This window comes from Trichomycterus rosablanca, chromosome 26 (genome assembly GCF_030014385.1).
Source record: "Trichomycterus rosablanca isolate fTriRos1 chromosome 26, fTriRos1.hap1, whole genome shotgun sequence".
Lineage (NCBI taxonomy): Eukaryota > Metazoa > Chordata > Actinopteri > Siluriformes > Trichomycteridae > Trichomycterus > Trichomycterus rosablanca.
The window spans coordinates 15590041-15605360 of NC_086013.1; the positions used below are offsets into that span (position 1 = coordinate 15590041).

Here is a 15320-nt window from a genome sequence, read left to right on the forward strand (position 1 = left end):
TGCACATGCCCTGATTGGCTTAGGATATTGGACAGAATAAATTGCACGTTCTAAAAAAAAAAAAACAATAGTGCAGCCATAATAAATATAAATACTGTCAGAATAAAATCAGTGGTGTGGGGTGTGTACATGATCAACCAATTGTAGCAGATATATAAAGTCGTCCACTTTTCTACAACATACCTGTGGTCAAGCTGTACAGTGGAAATTGCAAATGTTGTTTTATTCGTTAAAGGGAGAGCTAAGGGTAATTGTACAATACTTAAATATTAAATTAACAATAAAAAGTCATCATGCGTACTGATTCCATCATATATTGTGTCATTTTGTGGGGCCAAGCAAACGTTATGGTACTCAAAACCTTCATTATATACATGGTGAAATGAAAATGTCTTATATTTGATGTACTTATGACAGCAGCATGAGCCAGACATATAAAAAGTCCCAGTCATGCAAAAAAAAAAAAAAAAAAACCCATACCGTGATATACCGTAAAACCGTCAGAATCTTAAAAAATATCGTGATACTAATTTTTGGCCATACCACCCAGCCCTGTGTTTACATGTTTTATGCTATTTTGCAGAAAGACTCGTGGAATTTGCTTTGTTAGTGGATCGAGGAGTTTCCGGTTCCTAGGTCTTGCTCTCTGTTAGTGTGTGTGCATGTGTGTGTGTGTGTGTGTGTGTGTGTGTGTGTGTGTATGTATGTGTGTGTAGCCGGTAGAGGGAGGAGGAGGAGGATGATGATGATGATGGCGGAGCTGGCGCACGGACAGGGACAGGCCTCGGTAACAGCAGCGCCTCAGCCCAGCATGAAGACAGACGGTTACGTGGACGTTTTGCACCGGGCGAGACAGGTAACAACGACCCGGTTCGACTCGGTTCTGGACGTAGATGTGCATAAGTCGCCATATCCACCGTGTCTTAGCTCGAGTTTCTCATTAACTCTAGCTTACGAGCTAACTCGGGTCGTGTCCTAAATCGCGCCCTCGTGCACTGCGCAGGGCGTATGCGTATTCACCAAAGGTACGCTGTCCTCGCACCCTACGTAGTGGGCTAGTGTGCGGATCGGAACGCAGCCTAAATTACACATGGTAACTTAGTGTGTCCGGATTAAACAGAACTCGCGTCAACAAAGTAAATAGAATTATAAAGTTTGTCGACGCGCACGCAGCTCGACGCGACTCTTTCGCCACTTTCTAACTATTCATCGTTCGTTGGAGTTGCTTCAAAAATGCAACACCGACAACCTGTTGCAGTTTGTAAAAGTTATGCCGACTTAGCTGCTAAGCTAAACGCTAAGCTAAATGGTGTTTGGCCTAGTTCCGCAAAACACCTGATTTCACTCAAACGCCAAGTTACATTAAATAAACACACATCTGGGTCAGCATGATTAACGATATACGATTAACTCGATTCAGTTTTTTGGTTACAGGTGAAGTTTGGTTACATTTCAGAAACTATGGACCTTATTAGGTAGCTCAAACTTCAGCAGTACTGCAGCCATGCTTGCACACAGACCTGCACAATATATCGTTTCTCATCAGTATCGTAACATTGGTCTATGCTAGGGCTGGGCGGTATGACCAATAATTTCTATCACGATATTTTTTTTAAGATTCTGACGGTTTCACGGTATATCGCGGTATTTTTTGTTTGATTGGGACTTTGTTTATATGTCTGTGGCTTATTCTACTGAAATAGCTATATAGACTATTAAACTATTTAATTACACCATGTATAAAGTGAAGGTTTTGAGTACTATAAGCTTTGCTTGGCCCCACAAAATGACACAATATATGATGGAATCAGTACCAGTGATTCAGTACAGTTGCCATAAATAAAATTTTTATTGGTAATTTAATACTCGGGTATTATACAATCACCCTTAGCTCTCCCTTTAACGAATAAAACATCGTTTCCGAACTCTACTGTACAACTTGACCACTTGTCTGTTGTAGAAAAGTGGACGACTTTATATATCTCCGCTTCCAGTTCGCTTATAACGCAGATTTATCGACTGACCTGAAGTATTTTTTGCCCCGTAAGAAAAACCTGGAATCCAGTGTTTTAATTATTGCTCTGAAAGCTACTTTCTCGACTGTCTATAGAGGAAGGGTCCTTATATATGTGGATCGTTACTGCGTTTGTAATTTGTTGTTTGCAAACTGTAATAGAGCCAAATAGAGCCAAAAGTAGGACAAACCTACACTAGAATGGACAGTCGACTAAATCAAACCATCCTCACAAGATGCCGAATCGGACACACTAAGCTAACACACAAGCATCTCCTCACTAGGGAAGATGCTCCAACCTGCCATCGATGTAAAGAGAGACTAACAATTAAACACATACTGATAGATGGCAAAACAGAAAGACTGACACCAAATGTGCTTAACTCTACAGCACCAGGGAAAATAATGAATTTTTTAAACATATTTAAATCTAAAACATCACACGAAGTGAAGAAGCAACTTGAGTACCGCCGTATAAATGACCCCAGTGTGTCGGTACGGCGCTAAAACTAATAAATCGATCAACAATTTGTTGTTTGCAACAGTCGTGGCTCGTCAAACCGTGCAGTATATAGTGTTTTAGTGCATATTTGGTCTTCCTCTCTTCATCCTCCATCTGTTTTCTGATATTTCACCATATTGAGGAAGCCTCTCATCAGTTAACACTGTTATGCTTACGCTACCTGGCTAACTCGTGAGCTGTATCTCATCTGCACAGCTCTCCATCATGCTTTCAGCGGCGAACAATATTATATCATTTGCTGCCCACTGAAGCTGGTAAAATGACTCATGTTACGGTATGAGGAATCGGAGACGGTAAACCGAATGTACCGTCGTACCACCCAGCACTAGTGTATGCAGTGCTAATGTTAACAATACGTGCACCCAACCAAAAACCTTCTAACGCACCATATATACGTACATTGTAAAATATCCTGTAAGTATTCTGTCCAGGCTCAGGTTTCATTCAGGTTTCTAAAGTCTCTTTCACACATGCGCATTTACCTGGGTATTAACAAGCAATCGATGTAATAGCTGCTGTGTAGAAACTGACACGGCTATTTACAAGGTCGAGTACGTGTAAAAACATCAGAATAACGTGCGTCAAAGAAGTAAATCCTCTGACAAACCACATTTTCCACTTGCATGCTTCTCTGAGAATTCCGTCCAACTGCAGGTTCTAAATCCTAACGGCCGTTTTGTGTAAACACCCCCAGAGTCAGAATGCAGAATAAATTGGGACAATAATTTAAATGAAAAAAGAAATGGTAAAATTACAAGGTAAATACCAGGTATATTCAGCTGCTACGTTACCAGGTAGAAAAATACCAAAGTGAGCATTATGGATCTCGGAAACATGTGTAAACAAAGAAATATTCTGATAAACCACATCAAGTTGTATTTTTCTGTAGGAATTCTGACCAGTTTGAGGTTTCAGGTAATTTACTCAGTAAAGCAAATTACAAGGTCAAGAACTTGTACTGCTGAATAAATACCAGTTTGTTTACCAACAGAAGCTCTCGATACTCATTATAGGTATCAGTACTGATAGTGATCTGGTACTGGCATCACATCAGCCAGATTTTCTGCTAATACAGTTAATTGTCATATTTAAAATTGCATTCACAGCGTCCCTAAATTGATTCTGATTCGCAAACGTCAAAAATGTCAGTACCAGAGTGGTGTAATGAGCAAATTACCCTCTGACAGTGATGTTCCTTCTGTAAGGATTTTACCTAATCTCACATTCCAGATGTTTTCTATGGGTGTGTTAATCATAATTTGAGGCTTTTCTTTCTGCTTGAATTTATATCTGTTCTAAACTCTTTTTACGGTACAAGGTGCTGTCTTAGTATAGCTTAAAAAAAAAACCAGCTCATACTGGTGGCTCATTGTTGACAAACCTGTTTGCACACACGACTCGGTTTTGGCCTCTGAATAATGATTTGAAAATGTTCATTACATTTACAAATCCCCCCCCACACACACACACACAACTCGTACAAACCAGATCACTTTAAACAAGTTCAACTCGGTCTTATCATGGCCTAATTAAATTTTTATTAAGAGTTTATTTGAGTTTTTGGTTTAATGCAGCACTGCTGATGTTATGTGGTACACGAGACGTCAAATAATAAAGACCAGTGTTCCTAGATAACCTAACAGAATTTTATTTTAGCTGATTAGACAGATTGTGCACTGTTTATCTGTGTTAATCACTGCATTAATTATCTCGTTTGTAAGTAATCTCGCACTAAAGCACAGTGCGTTTCACCCCTTATAAACGGTCACGGCTACTTTGCTAGTTAGATGTTAGTTAGATGATGTAGATCAAGATCAGAGTTTTCTCAGGTTCTGTGGCTTAGCGTGTTGATGCAGAATCTCGGAACCACATAACATGTCTGTAATATCTTGTCTATAATACCTTTGCGCCGAGGCCGACTGTGGTGAGCTAGACGGCTAACGTTGACCTACAGTCTCATTTTCCACAAGCCGATAAAATTTTGATAGCTGCTTTCGGACACTCGCACCCAAATCACATTGTAAAGGTAATATGCGTCTCGAATATCTCTGATCATGGTAATTATTCTTTAATATTAACTAGAAGGTAAAAACATTTGATGAAAATACGTTTTATATTTTCACTTCATCACCATTGATGCATTTGTGGCAAACTTGAGTCTGTCTGGATGCCGTTTTTAAAAATTTTGATCTGATACTGTTCTCAAAGCTTTAGATTTTACAGATACTAATATTGACTAATCAGAAACTGGTGTCAGAGTAGAGCCCTGACTCTGCAAAATGTCAAAAGTGTGTAATTTCCAACCTATTTTTGCTGAAGTAGCTTTCAAGTCAGTCAGCGTCATATTCCCCAGTAATAGCATTTCGTTTAATTAATAAGATGTGAGAAATATTTCAAAAGAGGCTAAAACTTTGACTTATTGTAATAATTTAGTCCTAAGTAATGTTCACAGTAGCTTATGTTAATCATTTGAATAACACAGTCAAATAAGCTGCCAAATAGAATCCACGTCTCGGGTTTGGGCTCTCGTGTGGCGCAGTGGTAGAACATGCTGGACCACTTTGGGTGGGGTTTGAATATCAGTAATGATCTGGGGTTTGAATGTCAGGCGTGTACACACAGACGCGAGTGGCTATGCCTGTAGGTGGAAGGCGGGTGGCCGAACAGCCTGGCCGTTAGGAGGTGCTCTTGTCCGTGTGCTCTCGGTATCGGTCCCAAGGCCGGATAAAAATAAGGAGTGTCCAGTGACCAGAATTCTCTGCTGCGGCGACCTCTAATGTGGGAGCGGCAAAACGAATCCTCCTCACACCTTTCATGTTTAGATATATAATAGAATAGAACGCCTTTATTTGTCATATATACACATACAGATGTACAGTACGGTCTTTGCATATCCCAGCTAGTGCAGGGTCAGCTGCATGGCGGCAGAGCTGGGATTCGAACTCTCAACCTTTCCAGTCCAAAGCACTACTCACTAGGCTACCAGTCCCTAATATATACGTATATTATATATACCATGAAAGCAATATAATATATTGATTGATGGTCGCATGTTTAGAGCACAAAAATCTAGGCCAGTTTTAATCTACACCAGTTCTGATCGTATGTTTCCTGTACATTTAGTTTTACATCTAGTTTAAATAAAGAGAGGGGCTTAAAATATAGTAGCTTGGTTTCATTACCCGTAGTGCCGATACGTAAACGCCTTTAATATGCATGCAAATGTTTAAGCGGCAGCTGTAATAAGAACTTGACTGTCCTGACGGTGTGTTTCGTGTTTGTACATCATGTCCAAGTGTGTCACTCTGATATCGGCCGGCTGATATGAAATTTTGATGAGAATTGGCTCTATCACAAGTAAGCGAGTTCGAAGTTACAAAACAACACACAACATCTGTAGCACGGAGAAGCATGACGAGGCCTTTCAGAGTGTCGTAAGCAAATAGCTCGAGTTCCACAAGTACAGGCCTCGAGCCAAACCCGGGCCTCTGTGTAATTTGTGCAGATTAAAAGGCCCGTGCATGAATAAACCACATGGTCAGAGTTTGAAGCTGTAAAGTCGGAATGTAATACGGTTCCATGCATCGTGCAGCTTCGGTGTTACTGAACCTTGCATATCAAATGCACCAAAAATTATATCTAAACGCTGACAGCAGTTACAGTTTGCATGGACATTTGCATACGTACCTGTTAGCTAGAATTGCCTGGAACCATTTTAGCTTTTTTAGAGTGATTAAAAAAAATCGCCGTGCTTATCTGTATTAACATTTAATAATTCCGTACATCATTTTAAAGCAGAAAAGCTGATGTGAGTTGCAGGCGCACATAATAAAGACCGACTTTTACAAAGGCATGCTGTCGAACCTCCTCAAGTAAGAATGCTCGCGCAACGTGAAAAACCAGAATCGTACAAAAGACGGCGGACTCGGTGCACGTTATTCCATAACCAAATTCTATAGCGTACAGTTTGAATGCTGATTATTGGGCTGCCCTTTGGCTCAGTGCCGGTCTGCCTCAGTGTCACGGGTCCGGGCTTGCCGGCTTCTATTCCTGCCGTTTGAATGTGTAGATTTTTTTCCCTCTGACTCTATGAACGGCTTTGTAGAATTGACCATTTTACACAGGCAAACCCTGATAAGTACAAAATGTAGAAAACCGTTTCAGATTAAGCCTTTTCTGTTATGTTTAAAAGTCTGCTGGAGGAAAGTGAGACTGGACGCATGGTCAGGGTTTGCAGACCGTTTTGTAAAGCTGACACGGACTACAAGGATCCTTACACAAGGATTACCTTAAGGTCCTATTTATATAACCTCTCGTCAGTAGTAAATGTTTGTTAAGACTTGTTTTAATAAGTGTTTAATTGCATTTGTTGGTTAAAAAATGACTTTACTCTATCCAACCTCACTGGACCAGTAAACAGTCACACATTACTCGAATCCCAGTTTACTTTAAGCAACGAATGCTACAAAAATAAACTGACTATGTATGTATATATACACCGATCAGCCATAACATTAAAACCACCTCCTTGTTTCTACACTTACTGTCCATTTACCATATAGAAGCACTTTGTCCTGACTGTAGTCCATCTGTTCTTGAATGGTCAGGACCACCACAGAGCAGTATTATTTAGGTGGTGGATCTTTAGGTGGTTATTTAGTGTGTGTTGTGCTGGTATGAGTGGATCAGACACAGCAGCGCTGCTGGAGTTTTTAAACACTGAGAATAGTCCACCAACCTAAAATACCCATCCTGTGGGCGGCGTCCTGTGACCACTGATGAAGGTCTAGAAGATGACCGACTCGAACAGCAGCAGTAGATGAGCGATCGTCTCTGACTTTACATCTACGAGGTGGACCGACTAGGTAGGAGTGTCTAATAGAGTGGACAGTGAGTGGACACGGAGTTTAAAAACTCCAGCAGCGCTGCTGTGTCTGATCCACTCATACCAGCACAACACACACTAACACACCACCACCATGTCAGTGTCACTGCAGTGCTGAGAATCATCCACCACCTAAATAATACCTGCTCTGTGGGGGTCCTGACCATTGAAGAACAAGGTGAAAGCAGGCTTACAAAGCATGCAGAGAAACATATGGACTACAGTCAGTAATTGTAGAACTATAAAGTTCTTCTATATGGTAAGTGGAGGTGGTTTTAATGTTATGGCTGATCAGTGTATATATATATATATGATTTTTACTGATTACCATTTCCTCCATATGTTATTTTGATGTGGCAACTGAGTGGCGTAAAACAAAGCGTTAACAGGAAATTCATACGCCGCTGTTTGTTCAGTCTCTCACATGAGTTTTATCTTCGTTTCTCTTCTGCCGTTCAAAGGTCCTCCTAATTTAGTATTTACACACATTATACGAGGAAATGGAACGCACTCGGATGTTCTTAGAATAGTGCTGAGCAATCTGTTATTACTCTGGCCGGGATATTTATTAGTATTTATGTTTTCAAACAACAGAGGAATGATTATCATTGTATGGAACTGTATAATATTATTATTAAGTTATCTCAACATTTGATTTTTGTATGTAAACTATTATTTTAGGTTACTAGAGGTTGTTGTGCACGGTTATGCCAAGTTCACACTACACGACTGAATCTCTTGCACTCGGGAGTCTTTCAGTCTGTGTGTATTTCACACTACACGACTGATCGGCGATAGGGGGTCACACACTACACCATCCATCACCAACTGGAATCTCAGGCGAGCTTCTCTGGTCTCCCTTTTTTTTTCTTTACAAAAACACACGCGAGAAGTGACGAGGGGTTTAATGACACCACGTCCAAAAATGCACATCAGCAAGTGGCGAGTGATCAAAGTGTTGGTGCGCTGATGTGCAGCGTAAAATCAAGGAGGAAAAATAAATGAATCTGAGTGGATTTGGCAACACGAACAGTATGGATTGTTCTGTAGTAAGTTCGAGGTTAATTAATAACTTTGCAATGCAGCGTGGGTGTTTTGTAGAGAACGATCAAGTCAGAAATACTGTAAAACGTGTGTGTGCGCCGGTGTATCCTGATATAAACTATATCCTCTCCTGCGTTTCCCCTCACACCGTATCCTGCGTTCTCATTGGCTGTTCGACGTGTCACTCATTCCCAGTCGCCGAGCGAAAATCAGGGCGAAGATCGTGTAGTGTGAACTAGGCATTAGAGAACCTTTTTTGCTATCTAGTGCCTGGAAATACAATGTTGTCCACTTTTATCATCCATCTGATTACAGGGTGTCCCAAAATGAACTGAAATTTTTTCGCGGCAAAACCTGAGTTACAGATTTATACATTGTTGTCATTAGTGAACGTTGAGGTTAAATCATGAAAAGGTACACAATCGAACAACGCGTAGAAATGGTAAAAAATTCACATTAAAAATGATGTGAATTGGCCACCAAGATCATGTGACTTGACGCCGTCAGACTTATTTCTTTGGGGTTATCTTAAGGATAAAGTGTACACCAACAAACCCACAATCCATTGAGGACCTCGAAGAAGAAATTCGACACGACATCGCTGAAATTTCTCAGCAATTATGTCAACGTGTCCTGGAAAATTTCATCAAAAGAGTGAACGTGTGCTGCCACGGTCAAGGGGGTCATTTGTCAGATGTTTTGTTTCATACATAACCTCCATGTCTTTACTTTTAAATAAAGTGAAAACATTATTAATGTTCAAATAAAAAATGTGTTTTATTAAAAAATTTAAATGTCATTTCATTTTGGGACACCCTGTAGATGTTAAACACATTCTATTATTTTCTTGTATTATTATTAGATACATTCACAGAAGCAGCCCCAGTTATGTTTAATACTCCGCCCACTTTGGTTGCTGGTTGGTTTTTGTAATGCCTCCCAAGTCTTTTGAATATTTAACAGTCAAAATGACCTTAATGCTTATAATCTTATTAAATAAGTGCCCAAGTGCCGACTGATCCACTGGACTGATCGTGAGAACCTGGCTGGTTTTCATCTTGTTAGATGCCCGTTAGTTTAAGCACGCTCAAACCAAGAGACGCTGAGCGACAAGTGGCCGGTTGTTGGGCCTGAATTCCTCCGGTCGCCGTTTCCCTCCTCCTGCACAAGTCGGAGGCTCTTTGCTGTAAATCCGGCGAGCTGATTTGCTGATTTATCCATATGCTTGCATAGCTGGCATACCAGCATTTCCCCCAGAAAGGGGGTTTAGCCTGAGGGAAGCGTTTACTGAGGAGTGCTCACTTTCCCCTTCCCAGCACTTCTACACCTCTTGTAAACCCACCTCCATTCTTGTTCACGTGGCATCTCGTGCTTCTGATCAGCTGCTACCGATCGTACACCAATTACATTTTAAATTTTTTCTTCCTTTTTTTTTTTTTTTGCAATAACTCCTCCTTGCGCAAAGACATATAAAAGGCTATACTGGGGTGGGGTGGTGGTGGGGGGGAGTAAAGCGATGCACCCTTTTGTGTCTGCATTTACTGAATGGCGTCCCTCTGTGATCGTGAATAGGTGTTTCGGAAGCAATTCCATTTTTTAAAGTAAGTGAGCAAACAGTAAGCGCCGCGCAGCCGCTATGGAAGCCGCGTAACAATGGCAGAGGAGACGATTGTTCAAATGATTTCACCTCAGAAAACTAAATTGGCTGTTTTGGGGTACACCGTATCAATAGCCGCACCGCTCACAATGCTCTTATTGCTGTATACGAATGTAGATTTCGGCAGAATCAGAATGTTCTGTGGTAAATTAAATATACTGAGCGCGCACGGTTTTGATTTGCTATCGTCACAGTAGCCACAAAGAATATTATCGCAGCATCGAGTACAGTCGCACCACAAACTTCATTTACATCGTTTTGCAAAATGTGTGCGATCAGTCTGCGGATGGTCCACCACTGTGGTCTGCTTAGCGAATTACCATCTTAGTGTCCAGAAAAGCAATTAAACAGTCCAAAATCAATCCCAAATCTGCCACATATAGTGTTTAGATGTACTGTCAGGGCCAAGAAGTTGGCACCTCTGCATTTCTTTCAGAAAATGCACCTACTAAAACAAGTTCCTGTATGAAATAATTTTACTTTTCCCATCAGTTTTTTTGTGTTGTTCCAATGAAAACAAAATAAATAAAGATGTTAATACCAAAGCATTTGTAATTGCAACAACTGCAGGGGTGCCAACATATTTTTGACCATGACTGTGTCTGCATAAATACACTACAGTGGAACCTTGACTCACGAGTTTAATTCGTTCTGTGACCGAGCTCGTAACTCAATTTGCTCGTATATCAAATCAAATTTTCCCATTAAAATGAATTGAAACGCTATTAATCCGTTCCAGCCCCCCAAAAACCACACCGATTTTTTTTGTTACGTGTTTTTAAATAACAAAAATGTACTTTATAAATAACAAATAATATATATATAAAAATAATAATCCATAATAAAAGAGAATGTAAAGAAATAAACTGGTTTTATTAAGTGTATTTACCTTAAAAATCAGACGAAGATGCTGGCGGAGGTGGAGATTGGCGGAGGAAGTTGGGGGAGTGTTTCATTTCGTGCTCGATCACTTAACTTACTCGCTACACACTTAATGCTACAATATAGTGCTAAATTTAACGTACACACTATGCTACACTTTATCGCTAAAATTAATTGCGACTTTAAAAAAAAAATGTTTTTACTTTACTTAATCTTATTCTTCGCTGACTTTAGGCTTTTTCGTCACATTTTCCTCGCTTTCACTTGCTTGTACGGCAAGATAACCAGGTGAACTGAACTCAGCTGAGCTCGTGACTCGGATCTCGGCTCGTATCACAAAGCAAAAAATCGACCAAGTGACGGCTCGTATCTCGGAGAATTCGTAAGTTGGGTCACTCGTAAGTCAAGGTTCCACTGTATATGGACAAAAGTATGGGGACACCGCTTCTTATTTTTAAATCTATGGGTTTGTCACAATATTTGCTAACAGGTGTAATAAATAAATTATATATGGGAAGTGATATACTTACAACTTTGCGGCAACACTTTAGGGAATGTCCTGTTCTGTTCCAGCACAAAGCATGGCTGTATTTTTTTTCTTCTTATATTCTCAGAAACCTTGAAAACATTGAGAAACAAATGTTCTTGTGTTGGGTGCTCGGATAGTGCAGCGGTCTGTTAAGTTAGCCCAGCACTGCTGAGATCTGGGTTCGTATCTCATGGGTGCCATTCTCATTGGCCGGCCGGGCATCTACACAGTCATGATTGGCTTGTAAGTCTGCATGTGGATGTGCTGTAGATGGAACAACTAGAGACTAGAGATCAACTATTTAAAGGACAGTGGTAGCCTAGTGGGTGGAGCTGTGAGTTACCAAATAGAAGGTTGTGGTTTCGAATCCTGGCTCTGCCATGCAGCCACTTTTGGGCCCTTAAACAAGGTTCTTAAACTCTGCTCCGGCTGCTCCTGCGCTCTTCCAAACGAGCTGGGATATGCAAGAAACAAAAGCTGTATACATGTGTATGTACATACGACAAAGGTGTCATTTTAAATCGGCTTTACCAACGGTTCAAGTAAGTAATATGTTTGTGTGTAAAATTGTGGACAGGATTTTATTTTATTAGACCGGTGCAGTGTGTTAGCAGGCGGGTTCAGGATTTAAATATGAGAACTCATGTTAACCTCTTGATTGTGTAGTCTGAGAATAGGTGTAACGGATACACCATATATTGAATATTAATGGGACTTTACATGCTTACTGTTCACTTAGATTGCTGTTAAGATGGCAGGAGATCAGATGACCCATATGAACCATTCTTCTCCCGTTGTCGACCCATCACTCTACGGATATGGAGGGCAGAAACGCTCCATAGACGACGGAGGTGAGACGTTCATTTATTTCTGTAATGTAGAGGCTCGGTAGAGCGCGTCTCAGCCCAGAAACGAAATATAAGGCACGCGTTAATTGCGCTTCATCCAATTTATGACTATGAGCAGAAAGACCTGTTTTTTTATTCATGAGTCCAGGGTTTGATAACAATACAATTAACAGTGTGTTAACAGTGTGTAATTTTTAATCAAAATCATCAGGAATTGGCCCATAATGTTCATTAAAACAGCAGCTTGGTAAATGTTAGTGCTTCTGTTCAGTCGCAAATCCGCTCGTCCACAGGCGCGTACCGAGTTTAGTCAGTGGGGCACTTTAAATTTTGAGTCAGTGGCTAAAAAAAATCGCGTAGTGTGTGCCAGGCTTAAATATATATCAGATTTAACACCTCTGTACTGTCTGCTAATGAATGATCACGTCATTTGTAGTACTTTGGCACTGTGTACTCTGTTTTACTGTAAATCCTGCACCGAATTCAAAATCTTCAATCCAAACTATAAATCTTTACTGTGTATGTGAGGGCTCCTAGGTGTTTGTGGCGTCTGTTCCACGAGGCACCGAGCCTCTAAGCTCTAGATGTTATTTCTGGTAGGGATTACACAGTTGAGCACAAAGTAAATTAACTCTGAGTCCAAGTCAGTACAAGGACAGACAGACTTTTCAGGCCTCCAACTTCTGCAGCATTTCCTCACATGTGGCCTCGATCAGGGCTGCTTTTCTGGTACTAGAACCTGCTCATTTTAAAGCCCCATCACATGGGGTGGGAAACCCCCCCCCCCCCCCCCCCCCCCCCCCCCCCGGGCCACAAGTATGGCAGCTGCATGTAGTCGTAGCAGGAAGTAACAAGGTTTGATCACATGTCGCTACTGTGATCATCACCTTAGCTTTGGTAGTGCTTGCATTATAGGTTTGAAAAAGCATCTGATGAAACGAGCCTGCTGTGTATAAATCTAATTCCAGTTTCCAAATGTGTTTGTTTGTAACCATCAAGCAAAATTTATTAAGAAGTCTGTCGCCATTGACAGTAAAATGTGACCAAGGATTTCAGATCTGTAGATCTGTGCTTTTGGCTAACATGTAAAGTACTTGACTGCTTGATGATCATCAAATGTAATTAAAATAACCTTATTCTCTTATTTTTTTCCTCAAGTTGGGAGCCAGCTCAGTGCAATGGTACATTCAAGGTGAGTCATTTTAACTTCCTCAAATTATTTGTTTGGTTTCTGTTTGATTTACTGTCATTAGACATGCATATATGCAGTGAACTTGCACTCTTACCCATAATAATCCATAAAGACTGAATGAGAATGGAATTACCTTTAGTTTACCATCAATAATAGCGGATTACCCATGGTCAGTGGTAAAAACACGCTTTCACACTGGTGTGCCGTAATGGTAAGAGCCATGTTGCCGGTGCCTAAGTTCCAGTGGTTCAGACCTCAGGCTGGACTCATAAATACAGAAGGCGCATGGCATTACGTGAACCGTCAGGCCATTAAGGCGACACATATCAGTGCAGGTCCCAAGCCCAGATAAATAGAAGGCTTGTTTTAGGAAGCGCATCCAGCGTAAATACTGTGATAAATTTGCTAATGAATGAATGAATTGCTCTGGCGACCCCTAACAGGAGCAGCCGATAAGGACTCGCTTATTATGGATGATTAGGTGTCGATTAAAGAGTAAAAAGGGCAACTATATCCATTCAGAGTGGTCTGAATGCTTTCTATATCTGTGTTTAAAGCTGCTTAGTTTATATTCTGTGTATATAAATTGAGTCTACAATCAGTCATAAACATCTGATGGTCTGAAGGAAGTGACCTTTTTGGCCTGCAGGAAGAAAATGCATTTCCTCTGCTCGCAGACCTGTGCAAACGTTTTTTTTTTCTCCACCACTAGCGTGCAATCCGGTTTAATTTCTATATGCTGAGCTACTGAATGCATAGCGAGGTTTTTTTTTAAAAGGGAAATTCCACAATAGACTTGCTTGGTGCTCATGAGTACCTTCATCTAAAAAGGCCACAGACACTATTTCGTGATGCATGCATTTGTAATATAGTTTCACATTAAAATGGATTTTTAAATACGTTTTAAACATTAATTAAGATTCTTGGTTGGTTTATTTTGAAAACCCAAATGTGCCTTTTGAATACTGAAGGCCAGCGAGACCTCTCCGTTTCACTGGTGGAATCTCTACCCACCTGCATGTTTAACTTCCTCTGCGTTCCAGTCAGGGTGGTGTTTTTGGTGTCGGTGTTTACAGGAAGGCCTACCTACACAGACCTAAATGGTGCAGTTTGTCAAGGGGGTGTAATATTGGTAAACCTAGTGGTAAATATTTGGAGAAAACGAATTGGATGTAGTAAAAGTGTATGTCTGGTCATTGCATTGTTCACTCATAACCGATCACAGCAGCATTTGTTCTGTTGTCTATACTTCTATATTTTGTACTTCGTAATGCTCTTATATTTCTTACTAATGTGTCCAACCTTCGGTATTTCGAATGTTCGAATATTACAGCTGAAATGTGTAAATTGTTAGTTCTTGACTAATTACACAACCGTGTCTCTTCTGCGGAGTTGAAATGTCACACTGTAATCGTGTGTGGTTTTTTTTCTTTGTCCAGGGCTATAATAACAGAAGACTTCAAAGTGCCTGATAAGATGGTGGGCTTCAGTAAGTATAGCTGGGGTGCTGGTTATAAAATTCAGGGTTTTTAGTCCTGGAACATAATTGCGAAGAATTATATCCTTCTAAGAAAATATGGGTTCTTAAAAATATATTTATTTTCTGAATAGACAGCGTTTAGCAGATTCTAAGACGCTCGCTGTCCAAAAAATATCTAATTTGAATCAGTCTGTTCATTGATTCTGAGTTGTTGATTAGTAATTGTACTGTGATATACAATATCGGTGTGTTATGTAGCACAGTAC

General features: G+C 40.4%; 1 protein-coding gene across 1 annotated transcript in view; it reads left to right on the plus strand.

The window, feature by feature from the left end:
• Nucleotides 1-721: 721 nt before the first annotated feature.
• The window catches only part of fubp3 (far upstream element (FUSE) binding protein 3), a 31230-nt gene continuing 16631 nt past the window's right edge, over nucleotides 722-15320 (plus strand). Inside the window, exons 1-4 of the mRNA XM_062988745.1 lie at nucleotides 722-856; nucleotides 12274-12385; nucleotides 13541-13574; nucleotides 15014-15063. Of these exons, the coding sequence (XP_062844815.1) occupies nucleotides 740-856; nucleotides 12274-12385; nucleotides 13541-13574; nucleotides 15014-15063 (313 nt within the window). The 5' untranslated portion in view covers nucleotides 722-739. The remainder of the gene's footprint in view (nucleotides 857-12273; nucleotides 12386-13540; nucleotides 13575-15013; nucleotides 15064-15320) is intronic.